Raw genomic sequence first — 18,762 nt, 5'->3', positions numbered from 1 at the left:
AAGATTTTAGAACTCTTCACAAGTTAATCATTTTTAAAACCAAGTTAAGTGCAGTAATAAAATGCTTATGTAAGGACCATGGCTAAATCACGAAAACATGGTGCAGAAGCATCGTGAGAGGAATGTATAAGAGTTAGCAATCCACATGAGATTTCAAAATTATTTCCCAGGATTAAGAAAACAGACAGGGAAAAGGCAAAAGCATGCAGCTCCTAAGGGCAATAGGATTCTTCCGAGGAAACATTTTAATCTTAAGCGCCACAATAGGGGCAGGAATCTTTGTGTCTCCGAAAGGGGTATTAAAATATTCCTCACTGAATGTGGCTGTCTCCCTGAGTATCTGGGCGGCTTGTGCGGTGCTGACTTTGGTCTCCGCTCTCAGCCACGCAGAGCTGGGGACGACCTTCCCTATAAGTGGGGCACAGTATTATTTCCTCAAAAGATCTCTTGGAGCCTCCGTTGCTTTCCTCAATCTTTGGATCAAACTATTTACTCATCCCTTAAGGCTAGCTACTGAAAGCCTGTTATTATCTACCTATACAATTCAGCCTTTCTACGCCGGGTGCCCAGCTCCAGAGCTACCAAAAAGGTGTCTAGCATTGGCTGTTTTGTGGTCTTTGGGACTTCTAAATGCTCGAGGGGTGCAAACTGTGGCTTGGCTTCAAACCGTCAGTACTTTGGCGAAGATGACTGTCCTCTGCTTCATTTGCCTCACTGGGATCGTGCTGTTAGGGATGGGGGAAAAGGAAAATGTGGCCAGGTTCGAGAATGCTTTGGACGCTGAGCTTCCTGACGTCTCACAGATTGCAGAAGCCTTCCTACAAGGATTATTTGCGTATTCTGGCACGTCGATCCTGAACAGCATGGCAGGTAAGTCTTTTTTTGACATACTTCTTCTGTAGGCATAAAGTTTTGCCTGCAACCCTCTGGAGAAAGACAATATCCAATTTGTTTCTTTGGGAGAAAGTGAATCGACTCTGCTCTGCTCTACATGCAAGCAGCAGAGTTTAATCATCATTAAGCCTTGGTAGATAATTATCTACATAAAATACTGAGGATTTAGTGCTTTTCTGGTCATCCCGTTTAAACAAACTTGGGAAAAGTTTGCTGGAGAAAAGATCACTCTCAGATTTTACTGTAATTTAGTCTAGTAACTTTTTAAGACATTGTGAGTTAAATATCAATTATATTAGAAATATGTTAATATAATGTTAATTTTTAAAAAATGAAACCATCAGATTTTACACATCCCCTACTGCACTGGTAAAATGCTGCATCCTAATTTTGATTCCACAGTATGTCTTAGGGAACTTTCCGTAGTAGCTCTTAGTCACCTAACACATTCTTTCAACTGCTGCCTAGTATTCCTTAGAATGGCTTTGCTGCACTTTCACAATAGTGGACACTTGAAATGTTTCCCTTCTTCACAATTACGAGGACTAGTGTAATATCAGTGTTTCCCTGTTAATATGCGCTGCTGTTTCTGCAGGGCAGCACTGTTGCCCCTGACGTCATGGCACCAAATGATTTTGGTAATGCTTGCACAGCTCTCTAGAGTAAAGAAAAGAACTAAACAGAAAATAAGTCTTTATATTACTTTTTGGTTATAAAATTATAGGACTATAAAATATTAAGGATATATTAAATACAAAGTTGTATAAAATTCCAAATAAAATTTTTATATAAATTTTTTTAAAAAGATCAATCTTCAAATTACTGAAACTTTTATGTTATTTTTTAATGTTTTTTATGTTGGTCAATGAGATGCTTTGTTCACTCATGTAGATTACTAAAATTTAATCGTTGATATAATTCTTTAGTAATTTAACATTTTCTTTTTTAATTGGCAGATGCAATGTTGAAATTTCTCACTGTAAAATTAATGGATTGTTAAATATCAAGTCCTTTCAAATAATGGTGAGACCTGAATTTATCTAGCACAAATTAATTATGACATAATCACCTTGCTGCTAGCTTGGCCATTAAAAGGCACCTGAGTGCGGAGTGGAAATCCTGGATATAAAGGACGCAGAGTCTCACAGGTCACTGCTTGTGCATCTGCATCCTCCAGAGGTCACCTGGTCAGTTGGGGGGGTCGGTTCTGCAAAATTAAATACCCAGATGTTGGAGTACCCCTTCTAAAGAAAAGCATCACACGGAGGCAAGTGGAGGTGTTCCTGATAGTGATCCTTACCTAAAGACACGGCACAGTGCAGCTTGAGACTCAGTTCTGTTTGGAACACTCATCTCATTCTCCTCCTGCTCCCGGTCTGATTTGTCATCCAACAAGTGAAACCTTGAATTAAGGACAAGAATCTCATAACTGGAGCTGGTCGGAGAAATGTGAGCAACCTCAGGTGAATATGGCTGTGTCTGAAAGACCCAGTGAAACTTCCAGATCTGCAGAGCAGTAGGGTGTGCTCAGTCACTCAGCCAGGCCTGACTCTCAGAGCAGAAGGTGGAGCGCCAGGAGTGCAGTAATGGGGTCAGAACTTGGGGCTAACTGCATGGGGCTGGCTGTCAGAACCAGCACTGCACTAACTTGCCAGATTTAGAGATCTGGCTTCTTCTGGGTCAAAATCGGGTGATCCTGGCTAGAAAGAACTAGCTCCCTCGGGTTTGGTTCTCAGGGTTTCTGAGCTGTCGTATTCCTGACCAAGGATAAACAGAAGAGACAGCTTGCATCTAGATTCTTGTGCCAGGGCCTCCTGAAGGAATAACACTGAATCCCAAGCACCACTAGACATCCTTATATTTAACTTTGAAATGAGGAATTTTATTAGGTTTCCCTGTGGCTCAGCTTGGGGAAGGAAATGGCAACACACTCCAGTACTCTTGCTAGAGAATCCCCTGGGCAGAGGAGTCTGGTGGGCTGCTGTCCATGGGATCGCACAGTCGGACACGATTGAAGTGACTTAGCAGTAGCAGCAGTGGCTCAGCTGGTAAAGAATCTGCCTGCAATGCAGGAGACCTGGGTTCAATCCTTGGAATCAGAAAGTCCCTTGGAGTAGGGAAAGGCTACCCACTCCAGTATTCTGGCCTGGAGAATTCCATGGAGTCTATAGTCCATGGGGTTGTGGAGTCGGACACGACTGAGTGACTTTCACTTTCATTAGGTCTCAAAGCCATCAGTGCAGCCATCTTAGTAGCAGGTCTGACAATATTCAAAGAAGTCTCTAGTGATATTGAGAATTGTTGGACCTGAGTTCTAGCCACGCAACTACAAAAGGACAAAAGGTCTCTGCTTCTGTAACATGACTTGTGTGACTTTTGCAAGGAACAATCCTTGCAAGGAACCATGATATGCTGTTTAGAAAATCAGGATTACATAAAACACATTAATATTGGGAGCAATTTAAGAGAGCCTCAGATTTCATAATGTGCCCAGCATTGCCATTGTTAGTGAAAGGAATTTAGGAGGAGAAATAGATAGCTGCAGTTTTGGTTGACCCTTAGGGAAAGCTGCAGTAATAATGACCCCACTAGCTTAGATTTGCATCCACTCCTCTCCCAAAGCCCTGAAAGCAGACTTGAAAAGTCTAGTTCCCCAGTGCTGCACACAAGGTTGCCCAAAACAAATTCACTTTTGGCCAGAGCAACACCCTGATTGGCTGCCTATTAGAGGAACTTTTCAGGGACAGAATACACATACATACTTGGAAACCCTCCTCCTGACATTGAGCATGTTGCAATATACAGTAATCCTCCCTTATCCATGGCGGATTCATTCTAAGACCCCCAGTGGCTGCCTGAAACCATGGATAATACTGAATCCTATATATACTATGCTTTTTCCTATCCCAACAACACATATACAGCACGAACCCTGGAAAAAGGGGTGATTCTCATACTGGGAAGGACAAGCAGGATGACATGCGATTTCACCACAATACTCAGAATGGCATGTGATTTAAATTTTCTGAATTGTTTATTTCTGGAATGTTCCACTTAATACCTTCAGATCATGGTTAACTGCACGTAAATGAAACCATGGATCATGAAACTGTGGCTGTGGGGGGTGGGGTGCTGTATGTCAGTTTCAGGGGGAACAGAGGACTTCCCGAGGACTGGTGAGCCTGAAGCACCCATTCTCTTGCTAAGATGGAAATCTATGACAGACTTCATTCACCCTCAAGATTCCATGTTGGTCCTCCAGAAACTGAAGTTGTACACACGTGGAAGGAAAAAAAAAGGCTCATTAGGCCTAATCTCCCTTCCGTTTATGGAAGACCAAGCAGGAAGTCTAAGCAGGCAGATCACTTCTCCATGGTTGGAAATCAAAGGTCCTGGTCTCAGCTCACACTGAAGACAGGAGTAAGGGAGGGAACACAACCTGACGAGTCTACTACTTCCCTGGACATACTTAAAATTTGATAAGACTCCCAGGTCCTAAGGATCCGAGCAAAGCTGGGATCTGTTTGGGAGGACAAGGGATTTTCCACATTAAAAACAGCCAGGGTGAACCAAGAGACAGTATTCGCAAAGGACTCTTTATAAAGGATGCTGTTTATCTGAACTGTGGTGGGGAAAAGGTAGGATGAAGAAGAAAAAACTGTTACATTGGCACAGGTTAAATTTTTCTTATCTTTTACTCTTCCATTCTTAAAGAAAAAAAGAATTCCATGTTAGATGTTAATGTCAGTTTTAGAACTTCCCAAAGTTAGAGTTAAAATTATTAGTCAATTTTCTTACAGTGTAAATTCAAAAATCATAAGTTTTCACAAACCATTAACTTATAAATAATCATATACACATATAAAACTAAATATTTTACATAAAATTCACTTTTTCTTGTTCTTTATTAAGTTCAGTTCAGTTCAGTCCAATTGCTCAGTCATGTCCAACTCTTTGCGACCCCATGAATTGCAGCACACCAGGCCTCCCTGTCCATCACCATCTCCCGGAGGTCACTCAGACTCACGTCCATTGAGGTCACTCAGACTCACGTCCATTGAGTCCGTGATGCCATCCAGCCATCTCATCCTCTGTCGTCCCCTTCTCCTCCTGCTCCCAATCCCTCCCAGCATCAGAGTCTTTTCCAATGAGTCAACTCTTCTTCGTATGATGTGGCCAACATACTGGAGCTTCAGCTTTAGCATCATTCCTTCCAAAGAACACCCAGGACTGATCTCTTTTAGGATGGACTGGTTGGATCTCCTTTCAGTCCAAGGGACTCTCAAGAGTCTTCTCCAACACCACAGTTCAAAAGCATCAACTCTTCGGCGCTCAGCCTTCTTCACAGTCCAACTCTCACATCCATACATGACTGACTAGATGGACCTTAGTCGGCAAAGTAATGTCTCTGCTTTTGAATATACTATCTAGGTTGGTCATCACTTTTCCTCCAAGGAGTAAGCGTCTTTTAATTTCATGGCTGCAGTCACCATCTGCAGTGATTTTGGAGCCCCAAAGAATAAAGTCTGACACTGTTTCCCCATCTATTTCCCATGAAGTGATAGGACCGGTTGCCATGATCTTCGTTTTCTGAATGTTGAGCTTTAAGCCAACTTTTTCACTCTCCTCTTTTACTTTCATCAAGAGGCTTTTTAGCTCCTCTTCATTTTCTGCCATAAGGGTGGTGTCATCTGCATATCTGAGGTTATTGATATTTCTCCCAGCAATCTTGATTCCAGCTTGTGTTTCTTCCAGTCCAGCGTTTCTCATGATGTACTCTGCATAGAAGTTAAATAAGCAGGGTTACAATATACAGCCTTGACGTACTCCTTTTCCTATTTGGAACCAGTCTGTTGTTCCATGTCCAGTTCTAACTGTTGCTTCCTGGCCTGCGTACAGATTTCTCAAGAGGCAGGTTAGGTGGTCTGGTATTCCCATCTCTTTCAGAATTTTCCACAGTTTCTTGTGATCCACACAGTCAAAGGCTTTGGCATAGTCAATAAAGCAGAAATAGATGTTTTTCTGGAACTCTCTTGCTTTTTCCATGATCCAGCGTTGACTAATATATTGAACATATTAAATTTCACTAAAGAATATAACCTCATTCTTTTAAACTCTTTCAACTGTGTGTTAAAATGTATTTAATTTTTAAGCATTTTAAATGTCCAACTTGAAAAATCTTTCTAATCTCATATCCTGTAATGCTAAAACATTGCCTCATATAAGATGAATTTTATTTCCTTAAACACTTAAATATGGTTTATACACTTAATGTCTCCTATACTTGCAACTTTAAATCGCACATCTGAAAATTCATTTACATTTCAAATCTAAGTAACAAGGCTGTTCTTTCAGATGATCTCACATGTCAGATTCTTATAAAAATTAGACACTGGCACAATTCGTATAATTTAGCAGAAAATAAATGGTGTCAGGGACTGATCATTGTTGTACTTAATTTGAAACATTCCCATCTTATATTGGGTTAATGCGAAGCAAAGCCTGAGATGGGGATCCTTGTGGCAGCAGTTTGTTGAGGACCTGACTCCCAGAGACAGCCATGAGGCGTGAAGGAAGCAGGAAAGGAAGGGAGAGTTGCTGAGCAGACGTGGTTTCAGCTGAAGTCTAGCCTCAGTCAGATCCTACAGAGCCACACTGCCCAGCCTGGTGGTCACCAGCCTTATGGAGCCAGTGAGTGTCTGAAATGCAGTCAAACCAAGGTGCTCCACAGATGTAAAATACACACCAGAAATCAAAATCTTGAATGAACAAAACATTGTCCATTGTCCAGAGCTCATTAGTTTTTTACAAATGTTACATACTGCAATGATGAAATTTTGGATGTTTGGGGATAAATATATATTATTAATTCCATTTCACCTGTCTTTCTCTTATGCATCCACTAGAAATTTTAAAATACAATTTTGATTAGACAGTACTGCTAGAGTAGGAAAAATACAAAACGTTCCTAAGCAGTGGCCTTAGGGATGGACTTTTGTACCTTTTATCAGTTAATCAACTACTGGGGGCTGCCTCTGAGGGGAGAAAGTAAACTTGTAGGCTTTTCTAAGCAAGCCAGCTTACCCATCCCTGCAGAGCCACCCAAGGCCAAGGACAAATCTCAGGAGAAGGGGTCAGCTGTGGGGAGCCAGCAGCCATTGCTCCCTGAAGCTGGAGGAGGGGAGAGCACCCTGCCGTGTTATAGAGTCGTTGCTTACGCCGGGGCTCAGGGTCACATTCCAGCGACTGAAGCTGCTGGGTGTATGCCGGCGCACACAGTCACACTGCCCAGACTCCAAACAGAACATGGGATCTAAGCACTTCAGGACACATATGCACGGACTGGTCCCGTCACCCCATTGCTATGGTAATAGGGGACCCCGAGAGCTCACAAGTCACCTAACATTGATTTCATATCACCATCTCCTAATTTCTTCCCAGTTGGAATTTGGGTGGACAGACTCTTCTACATGGCTCACAACAAATTTCCTTCACCACTTGACTAGATTCAAGCAATCTCTTTATTGCCTAGTGGGCCTGAATTGTTTTCCTCTTATAATTTCATTCATATTCCATAAGATGAATTCCATTCACACTTAAGCCTAGGTAAAGAAAAGCTTGCTTGGGAGAGTAAGGAACTTCCTCAGAGGTCCGTTTGCTTGAGGGAAAGAGATGACGAGAGAACCACTACTTCTGAGAAAAGGGGGAAAAATGACATATCTCAGGTGGGATGAAGAGACAGGCTACGTACTAAACAGTCTTTAACAACTGTACATTTTTTATTTGCACAGATCTGTGAACTGGCAATCTTTGTTGCCAACTGCAAAGCCTGTTTCCCAAGATCCAACAACTAGTGAGGGTTAGGGACAGGTTCAAGCCCCGAGCCCTCTAGCTCCAGAGCCTATGTTCTTAACTACTTTCCTGAACTTCCTTTTTAAGCAAAACAGTATGATGTCTAGGAATTTTGAGACAATATGCCAATTTCCAGAATTCACTGTTGATGCGGTATCTCCTCCCCTGAGATAAAAAGTGAAGGTGAAGTGGCTCAGTGACTCTTTGAGACCCCGTGGACTGTAGCCACCAGGCTCCCCTGTCCATGGGATTTTCCAGGCAATAGTCCTGGAGTGGATTGCCATTTCCTTCTCCAGGGGATCTTCCCAACCCAGGGATCGAATCTGGGTCTCCCGCATTGTAGACAGACACTTTACCATCTGAACCACCAGATAAGTCCCCTGAGATAAGGCCCCTGCAACTGACAAAAACTGACATTGTTGGGTGATTTGAGCTCATCCCTGCTATTGGTTTGAAAACATTATTATGTATCAGAGCTCAAAGATTCTCCCAACTGAGGACTTCTATCCAAGAAGTTGGGAGTAAGTGTCAAAATGGACTCTGCACCTTCTGTCCAAGAAACCCATCACCCCAAGGTCCAAGAGATCTAGCTACACCCAGGCTGGAGGGTGCAGTGGTTATTGTCTGGTGTCAGACTAAACGGCTTCAAATCCTTCCCTCACCACTTAGTTGCTGTGTGACCTTGGGCGAGTCTCTTAACGTCTCTGAGACCCTGCAGTTTCCTCTGTGTTTGAAATGCAGACACGGCCCAATATGTCCTTAGCGCCATGGCGGGTATTCAGTACCACACTGTGGAAGCCTCTGTGACAGGCAGAGACGTAAAAGTGCTCACAAAAAGTTGCTGGGGCAAGTTGGGGGAGGGGAGTTGTTTTCCTTCTTCACCTCCTGTTCCCTTTGCATAGAAGGCTCCCTACTGGGATCTTCAAGTATCTCCCTCCCTCCCTTCCCTTAGGTCTTCCCTCAAAAGTCATTTCTGGCATCTCATTTAATGCAAAATTTCTCCCCTACTCTGCTCTCACCTCTGTTTCATTTCTTTCTCTCTTTTACTGAGGCATAGTTGATTTACAATATTGTAGAAGTTTCAGGTGTACAACAGAATGATTCACGGGTTTTAAAGGTTATACTCTATAGCTATAAAATATTGGCTACATTCCATGTGCTGTACAATATATCCTTAGAGCTTATCATTTTGTACACAGTAGCTTGTACTATACAGTCTTTTCCATCACTATAAACCCATAATCATGAAATGACTGGGATAATTGGATTTTTAGTATAAAATGGTGAGAAATCCAAGCTCTCAGGCAAAACTTGCATAGGACCAACGTAGAAACAGTCAAGCAGATGAGGAAACAACAGATATATGAGTAATACTTTTTCATACATTTTATCACAGTCTTCAAAAGTCTCATAACATGTCCTTTTCTGATGAGTTTATTTGTGTTTTTTAGGAGAGATAAAAAATCCTGGTGAGAACATTCCCAAATCTCTGATGACTGGCATTCCTATGGTGGCTGTGGTTTATTTACTGGCTAACGTATCCTACCTGGCAGTTTTGACTCCCAAGGAAATCATCTCTGCAGGTATGAACGTATCTAGACAAAGAGGAAATAGTCACTACTGTCTTTTCTGAATAAATAAGGACTCCTATATACTACTGATTTGTTCAATACACCCGTAAGAGTACAAATGTAATGGGTTCCTGCTTTGGTTTTTATAAGGAAAGGAAAAATGATCATCTAAAAATCTATAAAAGATGAGTACATGCTAAAAGACCAAAATCAAAGGGTAGAAGATTGTGAAACAGAAAGAACTGGAAAGAGAAAGAGGAGAAGGAGAGAAAGAGAAGGAGGGACACAGAAAAAGAGAAGGAAAAAGAGAAGGAAAAAGAGAAGGAGGGACACAGAAGAGAGAGAGGAAAGAGAAACAGGAGCCAGCAAGGCGAGAGGGTGAAGAAGCAACACTGTTAGGAGACGCTCCACTCTTCAGGGCACACCCAGATAACCACCATCAGAACAGTCATTTGGAACAAGCAGTATCATCTTCTTTTTTTCAGATGAGGAAACTGCAGTGCCTGGGAGTTAAGTAATGAACAAGCTTAATAAGATGCAAAAGTAGGTTCCAGTCATGCTCTTCTCATGATAAAAGATTGCTTCTTGTCCAGGTTATTGCTAGCAATGAGTTGTAAATCTGGACAGCAGTTTACAAGATCTGACCTTCAAAAAATATATTCTTCCCAATTCTACCAAGTATGGTACTCAAAGCCACCCAGCTCATAATTGAAAAAGACAAACTCAAATCCATGTTAACTCCAAAACCTATGTTCTCAATCATCATACTAAAGTATGTCAGTATAAGCAAATGAAATCGAAACAAAGCAAGCAATCGTATAAATACATATTAATATGCATCAGGTGATAAATTTTATTAATGCATATTATTGTATAACATATACACATAGACATGACTAAATGGAAATATAATAAAAAGATAATAGTAAATGGTGCCATCTGAATGGTAAGATTATAAGAAATTTTTATTTCTTTTTTTATACTGTTCATATTTTCCACAATTAGCATCTTATACTTACGATCAGAAAAAAATCATTTTTATAATACTAGGTACTTATTTCCACAGAATTAACTGATGATTTTTAATGACAACATTGGGTCTTTTCCCAAAAAAATGTTAAATTATGTTCATTTTACTTTAAAAAGGCAGAGTAGTGTTTGAAATATATTGGAAAAATTCCCCCAAATTTTAATTTTTAAAAAATAGTTATTCCTGAAAGAAGTTTGGTCATCTAGAAAATTCACTTACTGAGAGTGACTAGTTCTTCAAATATTCTGGATAAAGGCCAAATAATACATCAAAAAAAATGCAGGCTACAAAAGTGCTGTACATGCAGACAGGCACAGGGGCTTATGACCACGTGCACTGTGTGTGGTCATGGGGGGCTGATGATGTCACTCCAGTGACCTGAATCCCCCTCCCTGGGTGTGCCCTCGAGGCAGAGGTCACAAAGGATCAGTCTGCTGTCATCTGCACTCAAAGCCTTCTCCAAAGCCAGACACGTTGAAATTCATTAAAAAACAAACAAACAAACAAAAGCTCTACATGGCTCAAAAGCACCAAAAGATGTATTTCTGCATCTTCTCTGAGACTAGCCTAAAAATGGTGTGTTGATTCGAAAAGAAAAAGAGAGATACCAATTTTTAAAAGTAAACAAAAACGTGCTCCTTGCCACAGTTTGGTCTCACAGAAATACAGTAACACTCTGAAGAAGAGTTCTTTTAACTATTAAACTGAAGGGGAGAGTTATACTTTGCCTTTCACCCCACTTCCAAGCCAGGCTGCCAGTTCCATGGAGACCCACCTCCCTCACATCTCTTCGGGTGTTCTTTCCTCTTCTTTCCCACCCCCAGTGCCCGGGCCCCTATTTTCCTCACTTCATTCGCAGCAACAACCTCCAAGTTTACACTCTCACCTCTAACTTTCTTCTTCTATCCAGCCTCCACTCAATCTCAAGAAATAATTCTCTGAGGGGCTTCCCTTGTGGCTCAGACAGTGAAGAACCTGCCTGCAGCGCAGAAGACCTGGGTTCAGTCCTGGGTTGGGAAGATCCCCGGAGAAGGGAATGGCTACCCATTCTGGTACTCTTGCCTGGAGAATCCCATGGAGAGAGGAGCCTGGAGGGCTACAGTCCATGGGGTCGCAAAGAGTGGGGCTCTATAAAACACAGATATGATCCTGTCACCTCCCTGCTGAAGTGTTCCGCCATCTGTTTTCTTACGTCTCCTCCTAAGCGCACTCTCACCCCGTCATCACCTTCCTTCACACCAAGTGTCAGCTCCTAAGCTGACCATGGCAGATTCTCCCAGATCTAACTGAAGCCTAACTTTCCATCCTCATCTCCTGCCTCTGTGCACACATACACCCTCGCCACACAACAGCCTTTCCAAACAGCTTTCTGTTTCCAGAACAGATACTCTCTGCCTCCCCCACAGTGTCATCACAACCCCCTCAGCCTGACTGAGATGCCTACCTCCTGCCTGATGTCCCACTGATTAGATTGATTCTAAGTTCAACACACTTGGGCTTCCCTGGTAGCTCAGATGGTAAAGAATCTGCCTGCAGTGCAGGAGACCTGGGTTCGATCCCTGGGTTGGGAAGATCCCTTAGAGAAGGGAATGGCTACCCACTCCAGGATTCTTGCCTAGAGAATCTCACGGACAGAGGAGCCTGGCCAGCTACCATCCACTGGGTCACAGAGTCAGACACAACTGAGTGACTAACACTCACTTTACTTTCACTTCAATACACTTTGAGCCCTAAAAAGTACTGAAAAGTGCCTCCCAAATCTTATGCACAAGCTAGTCTTAGAAAGTTTGAAAGGAAGGGCACATTACCCCTTCCAGTGCATTCCACTGGCCAAAACAGACCACAAGGTCAAACTGTATTCAAGAATAAGTAAAAAGACTCCCTTTCTTAGAATATGCTACAAGATTTATTGCAAAGGGTATGGATGCAGGAGAAAGTGGAGAATTATTGCTATAATTTCAATCAAAGTCAAAATTGACCATTTTGAAATTTTTCTAAAATTTTTGTAGATGCCGTTGCTCTCACCTGGACGGACAAAATAATGCCTTCTATGCAATGGGCCATTTCTTTTGGAATTTCAACTTCAGTATTTAGCTCCATGTGCTGCACAGTGCTTTCAGCGTCAAGGATGATCTACACAGCAAGCCAAGAAGGACAGCTGCCGTTGATCTTCTCGATGCTCAATAGCCACTCCTGTCCAACCACGGCTGTTACCCAGATAATCATCTTAACTTCCATTGTTATTATAACCTCAGACTTAATCAATTTAATAAGATATTCAGGGCTAGCATTATGGTTTTTGAGAGGGCTACATATGATAGGTTTACTTAAACTAAGGTACCAGGAACCCAACCTACCTAGACCTTACAAGGTAAATCAAGTCTAAAAACTTAATATTAAACTTCTATTCTCTTTTTAAGAATATAATTTTTATTCTATATTGTTAGTGTTACTCACTCAGTCGTGTCCAACTTTTTGCAACCACATGAACTGCAGCCTGCCAGGCTCCTCTGTCCGTGGGATTTCCCACACAAGAATATTGGAGTGGGTTGCCATCTCCTTCTCCAGGGGATCTTCCCAACCCAGGAATCGAACCCAGGTCTCCAGCAGTGCAAGTGGATTCCTTACCATCTGAGGGACCAGGGAAGCCTTTTTTATACTATATGGGATGCTTCTAACAATCATGAGTCAAACTTTGAGACATCTGAACCAGACCTCCATTTCCCAACTTACTAATGTGTAATTAACTGACTCATTGGAAATAAGACCCTGATGCTGGGAAAGATTGAAGGCAAGAGGAGAAGAGAATAACAGAGGATGAGATGGTTGGATGGCATCACCAACTCAACGGATATGAGTTTGAGTAAGCTCCGGGAGTTGGTGATGGACAGGGAGGCCTGGAGTGCTGCAGTCCATGGGGTCACAAAGAGTCAGACACAACTGAGTGACTGAACTGAACTGAATGTGTAATTGGCCGTATGGGGTGTGTTTGGTTTGATTTTTCTAGAGTATAATGTTGAAACTGATTCTCTATGAGGAAGATAAATGTTATCCTTTGCATCATCTTTCAGGAGTTAGGCAATAACACTTTTGAGGGAAGAATCCTGGCCCTGTTCAAAAGCATCCCTCAGTCCATGACCCAGTGTCAACCCTTGTCGACCCACTACCCATGACATGGCATTCTCTTCTTGAGTATCTCCTTGAACGGTCTTCATTTTATCCAACAAGATGGTAATCTAAGCCTCAGTTTAGTTGATTCTAAAAATTCTGAACCTGAACTTAGCTAACAAAATGGAATCACCATCCTCTAGGTAATGTTGGCAGGGCTACTGTAGGTTCCTAAAGTGTCTTTGTGCTAAAAATAATAAATCACCCCTGCTTCTAGGCAGACACAGCTCCATGCCCAGACACAGAGCTTGGTGAGCACAGCACAAGCTAGATATCAGCTCCCTTTTGCCCCCTCAGAGGGGTATGCCTGTCTGAGTAATGAGCTACCAGCAACCATATGCTTCCCAGGTGGCACAGTGGTAAAGAATCCGCCTGCCAATACAGCAGATGTGGATTCGATCCTTGGGTCAGGGAGATCCCCTGGAGTAGAAATGGCTACTCACTCCAGTAATCTTGCCTGGAGAATCCCATGCACAGAGGGGTCTGGCTGGTCGCAAAGAGCTGGACACGACTGAGCGACTGAGCATGCATGCAAGCAACCATATGCAAAAGAAACAAAATCAAACTCTCATTTGAAAAAAAAGACCATTCTGACATTAGTGTAGGAAGTATATTAGAAGGAGGCGTGAGCATGACCTGTTCAGGTCAAACAACTGGCATAGATTTTCTTAGTTTTCCTCCACTTAACTTCAGGAAAATTGTGGAGCTCAGAGACTAGGTAAAATTACCCTAGTCAAAAGGATCAAGGATGGGATTTAAACCACACATTTAAACCACACATTTGATTTCAGAAACCAAATTTGGTTATATTTACTGAAAAGATAGTGATGAAATCTGTATTCCATAAAAGATCCACTGAGGAAATCTTCTCTGATTTTAGCGTCAGGAATACTTGAGCCTCTTCTAAACAATGGTTTAGCCCATGCCTTTTGGTGGCCTGCTTCCAGAATCTATATGGGGCTACCTGGCATGCATTTTGTGAGCCAAATTCATTCCTTATCCATATTTATTTCCCTCATTTCTCTCTCTTATTTTCACTTATTTTGCCTTGGTATAAAATAAGCCATATCTTGCTATAATGTAAATCCTAAAAGGTACCAAACAGTCTCTGTCATATTTTGTTTGGTTTTGTTTCTTGACTGTGCTGGGTCTTCATTGCAGTGCATGGGCTTTCTCTAGTTGCCACGTGACAGCTTACATCCCCTGGCATGTGGGATCTTAATTCCCTGACCACTGACCAAACCCACATGCCCTGCACTGAAAAGTGGATTCTTAACCACTGGACTGCCAGAGACGTCCCCAGGTAGTCTTTGTTTTACTCTTTAATTGTGTTATAATTATAATCCAGTGGTCAATATGGTTAAGATACCTCCTGGTTGTAGAGACTGTGTGGAAAATAAAATGATAGTCCCTTATTTTATACCACTGACCGTAAAGCCACTTGAGTATGTTTACTGAAATCTGAATTCCCAGACTCACTCCAGGGCTTCTAACTTACTAGATCTTAGTCAGGCCTTAGGAATCTGTGTATTTATCAATTATCTTGGGGATTCTTATGCAGAGAGGTCGACTGATTCTATTTTAAGAAACACTAGTTTAGACAATCTTGACTTTCTTCCCCCCCACAATGGATCCCTCTTGGCCATGCTTCATGTTGAAAAGAGTGAACAATATCTTGGATTTTAGTCATCCATTTATTCAACGATTATGCAGTGACTACCTGCTGTGTTTCAGTTACTTTAAAAATAAAGATGAATCTTTTCATTAAGAATCTTCTTAGTCCCATAGAAGAGTAAGAAGTGATTACAAATTATTTTTATAAGGTTAATTAAGAAATGTCATTTTCTTGAGCACATTCTACTGAAGTACACTGTATGCAATTCTGACAAAGACTTTAGAAGACCAGAAAAAAACTCATTTTGCAAATGGGTCTAAGAGGAACCTTTTTTTTTTTTTAAACTCAGATTTTAAATGGTGTGTGTGTGTGTTTAGTCACTCAGTCGTGTCTGACTCTACAGCCTCATGGACTGTAGCCCACCAGCCTCCTCTGTCCGAGGGATGTTTGAGGCAAGAATACTGGAGTGAGTTGCCATTTCCTTCTCCACACAAAACACATATGTCACGAATATTTGCTTGAAAACCCCTGAACATATTTATCCCTTAGCACCTGCTGACCCACCACGTCCTTCCTTCAGGGGTTGGGGAGGTGTGGGGCCCTGAGGATCTCACTATGCAGGGTTTGGGGTCTCCTTGGGGAGACCACCAAAGAGACTTGGGGAGCCACCTGCTGGCTGTTCTCTGCAAATGGGTCTGAAGATCAGATTAAGTAGGTAGACCAGTTACACTGCTAGATTCTGCCACTGAACTCCATGGAAAAAAAACCTTCTTTATCTGTTTTAAATATCTCTGGAGAAGGAAATGGCAACCCAAGCCAGTATTCTTGCCTGGGAAATGCCATAATGGACAGAGGGGCCCGGCAGGCTATAGCCCCATGAGGTTACAAAGAGTCAAACACAACTTAGCAGCTAAGCACCAATAACAATAATCCATAGCACAGCACATGCCATTTAGAATTTCAGTGACTACTTGTCAAAAGAATGAGCAGTTAAAATACCAGAGGTTACATTTCTAACCAAACTTTTCTGAGTCCAGCGTTCCTGCTATTTCTATTACTTGATGCTGCGCTAAGAAAGACTGGCGCATACCCCATTAAAGAAGCATTATAAACAAATATAACAGTTATGACATGACTGGGTTTCCATATTCCCAAAAGTAGAAGTGTTTCAATGGCTAATACTGGGATGACACAGCTAATTTTTATCTATGATGATGATGCTTAAATGTATTTTTCCTATGCTTGAAAATAAAGCACTAATCTTAGTAAATAAATGACAATATCTGATGGCTAGGGCAGGCATTCTTGATAAGTATAAAATGAATAAAATTAAATAGTTTTACTTTTTTCCATTCAGTCTGCCTTTGATTTACATTTTATAATGTGATACTGATACTCTCCTTCTAAATCTATTTGAAAATATATTTGTAGTTTTCTCTCTGGTGTTTGGAAACACTTGCTCCAAAAGAAAGAGATTTTTCTCACGTTGTTTACAGAAACTTTTAGACAATGTCATCACTAATCCTAATTTTTTTTTTAACTTTCAGGTGCCTTTGCCATTTATATTTGGATCCATAGCTATATCTTTGTTTCTGATTTTGACGCCATTGATTAAAACTCCTAAAATGGAGCATGTTTATGGGCTTATCTTTATAATCAGTGGACTCTTGTGTTACTGGATTCACGTGCATCTTAATCAACATTCTGTGTATTTTGTCAAAGTCACCTGTTATTTACAATTACTGTTTAATGTTTCACCACCTGAAGACCACATTTCAACAGAAAAACGTGATCTTAAAGAAATCTTCTTGTAAATAAGAAATTTTGTAATGTAAAATTTTTAGTGAATGAATACGTTTTTAAAGGTAAATTCTGTTTTAAACTATGCACTCATAAACACAAAGCCTTCTACCTCCTGCCCAGTTCCCAGCTAGACATATCAGATTTACCTCCCACTCAGTTATGTACTCAGATTCTTTACAGTTCAAATTATTTTCCTTGTAATTGAAGCTCTAGCTCCCTAGTGTCCAATATGCTTCTCACTACTTATTTTCCTGGTCAGAAATTTTAAATGAATGCATGCGCACACAAACACACCCAAAGTTAAAAGGGCATACTATGACTCAATCATTTGATTACTGCCTATTTCTGTGTGTAGAAAATATTATAATGCTGTATGCCTGAAATAGTATCATATTGTATACCTGAAACTAATAAACTGTTGTATGTCAATTACATATCAATAAAATAAATAAACAAATAAGCAAGCAAAAGAAAAACAAAACAAAGAATCATTGCCAGAAAGAGAAGTTCGTTGGTGAGCAGTGCTTAGTGTAGAGCAGCCAGTTAACATCTGTTGAATGAATGCAAGGTGTATCTGCAAAACTAACAGAAAATATTATAATCTGAAATTTATATTAATAAATATTATTGCTTCCTACTCACTGGTCTAAACTCTTCACGGTGATATCAATTAAAAGAAAATATTTTAATTTTAGGCCTCTGGTGTTTAGCCTTTGTAAAGCAGGAAACGCTAAATTATGGCCCTCAAAAATATGTCCGTGTCAATTAAGTTCATAACTAGTAAGAGAAGTTTGTCAAAATGTTTCCCAAATTCTGTGGGATCCTAAAATCAATGCATTAAGTGGAACTGAAAGGGGAAGAAAAGACCATGGCAACACTAAAGCTTCTCAAGTCCAATAATACTGAATTGACCATGACTTTATCTTATTCTATTTCTAGTGTAAACAAAAATAAAACATTATTTTTTTTTAAACGTGGACAGTGACATGAAAACTTGTTAAAGAGTTTGAAATTGGGATGAGGGGAGGATTACTGGATATCCGGTAAAGCGCACTTTTCTGAGTTACTTGCACCTTTTATTGTCTTTAAGCTATTTTTAAACATTGTTAAGTTGCAGAATGGGCATCCCGGATGGCTCAGTGGTAAAGAGTCGGCCTGCCAATGCCTGCAGCCTGTGCTAGCGCACACAGGCCTTACTGGGGCAACACTGTGCTTTGCAAGACACTTTCCAGAGGCCACAGCAAGTCACCATCCAGGTAGATGGGAAAGTAAGAAAATTCCTGGGAGGAAGAAGAATCTGTCAGGGGGCTTGCCTGTCTAGAAGGCGTCACTCAGCAGCACAGCAGGCAGTCTCTGGGTCAAAGAGCCCCCAGGGGCAGCAGTGACGGGGGGTCTTTATTGTGCTAAGCTTATCTTCAGTCCAGTTCAGTTCAGATCAGTCGCTCAGTTTTGTCCGACTTTGCAACCCCATGAATTGCAGCACACCAGGCCTCCCTGTCCATCACCAACTCCTGGAGTTCACTCAAACTCACGTCCATTGTCCATCGAGTCGGTGATGCCATCCAGCCATCTCATCCTCTGTCATCCCCTTCTCCTCCTGCCCCCAATCCCTCCCAGCATCAGAGTCTTTTCCAATGAGTCAACTCTTTGCACGAGGTGGCCAAAGTACTGGAGTTTCAGCTTTAGCATCATTCCTTCCAAAGAACACCCAGGACTGATCTCCTTTAGAATGGACTGGTTGGATCTCCTTGCAGTCCAAGGGACTCTCAAGAGTCTTCTCCAACACTTGTGGCTAACAGATGAGCTCTGCAGTTTCAAGGGGCATGCAA

General features: G+C 41.4%; 1 protein-coding gene across 1 annotated transcript; it reads left to right on the top strand.

The window, feature by feature from the left end:
* LOC138446011 (solute carrier family 7 member 12-like) lies at positions 1-17,906 on the top strand. The gene is made up of 4 exons (XM_069600705.1): positions 1-870; positions 9,198-9,329; positions 12,357-12,718; positions 16,678-17,906. Exons 1-4 carry the CDS (start codon positions 204-206, stop codon positions 16,942-16,944), a joined length of 1,428 nt encoding a protein of 475 aa, XP_069456806.1. The 5' UTR covers positions 1-203; the 3' UTR covers positions 16,945-17,906.
* The last annotated feature ends 856 nt before the right edge of the window (positions 17,907-18,762 follow it).

Source organism: Ovis canadensis, chromosome 9 (assembly GCF_042477335.2).
Source record: "Ovis canadensis isolate MfBH-ARS-UI-01 breed Bighorn chromosome 9, ARS-UI_OviCan_v2, whole genome shotgun sequence".
In the NCBI taxonomy this organism is placed as follows: Eukaryota; Metazoa; Chordata; class Mammalia; order Artiodactyla; family Bovidae; genus Ovis; species Ovis canadensis.
This window is presented reverse-complemented; position numbering and strand designations above follow the sequence as displayed.

What these genes read in the sequence shown, in the direction of transcription:
- LOC138446011 (XM_069600705.1), top strand. Translation starts at nt 204, where the DNA reads ATGCAGCTCCTAAGGGCAATAGGATTCTTCCGAGGAAACATTTTAATC. An exon ending in GATCCTGAACAGCATGGCAG is followed by an intron (nt 871 to 9,197) that starts GTAAGTCTTTTT and finishes TGTGTTTTTTAG; the next exon opens with GAGAGATAAAAAATCCTGGT. An exon ending in ACCTACCTAGACCTTACAAG is followed by an intron (nt 12,719 to 16,677) that starts GTAAATCAAGTC and finishes TTTAACTTTCAG; the next exon opens with GTGCCTTTGCCATTTATATT.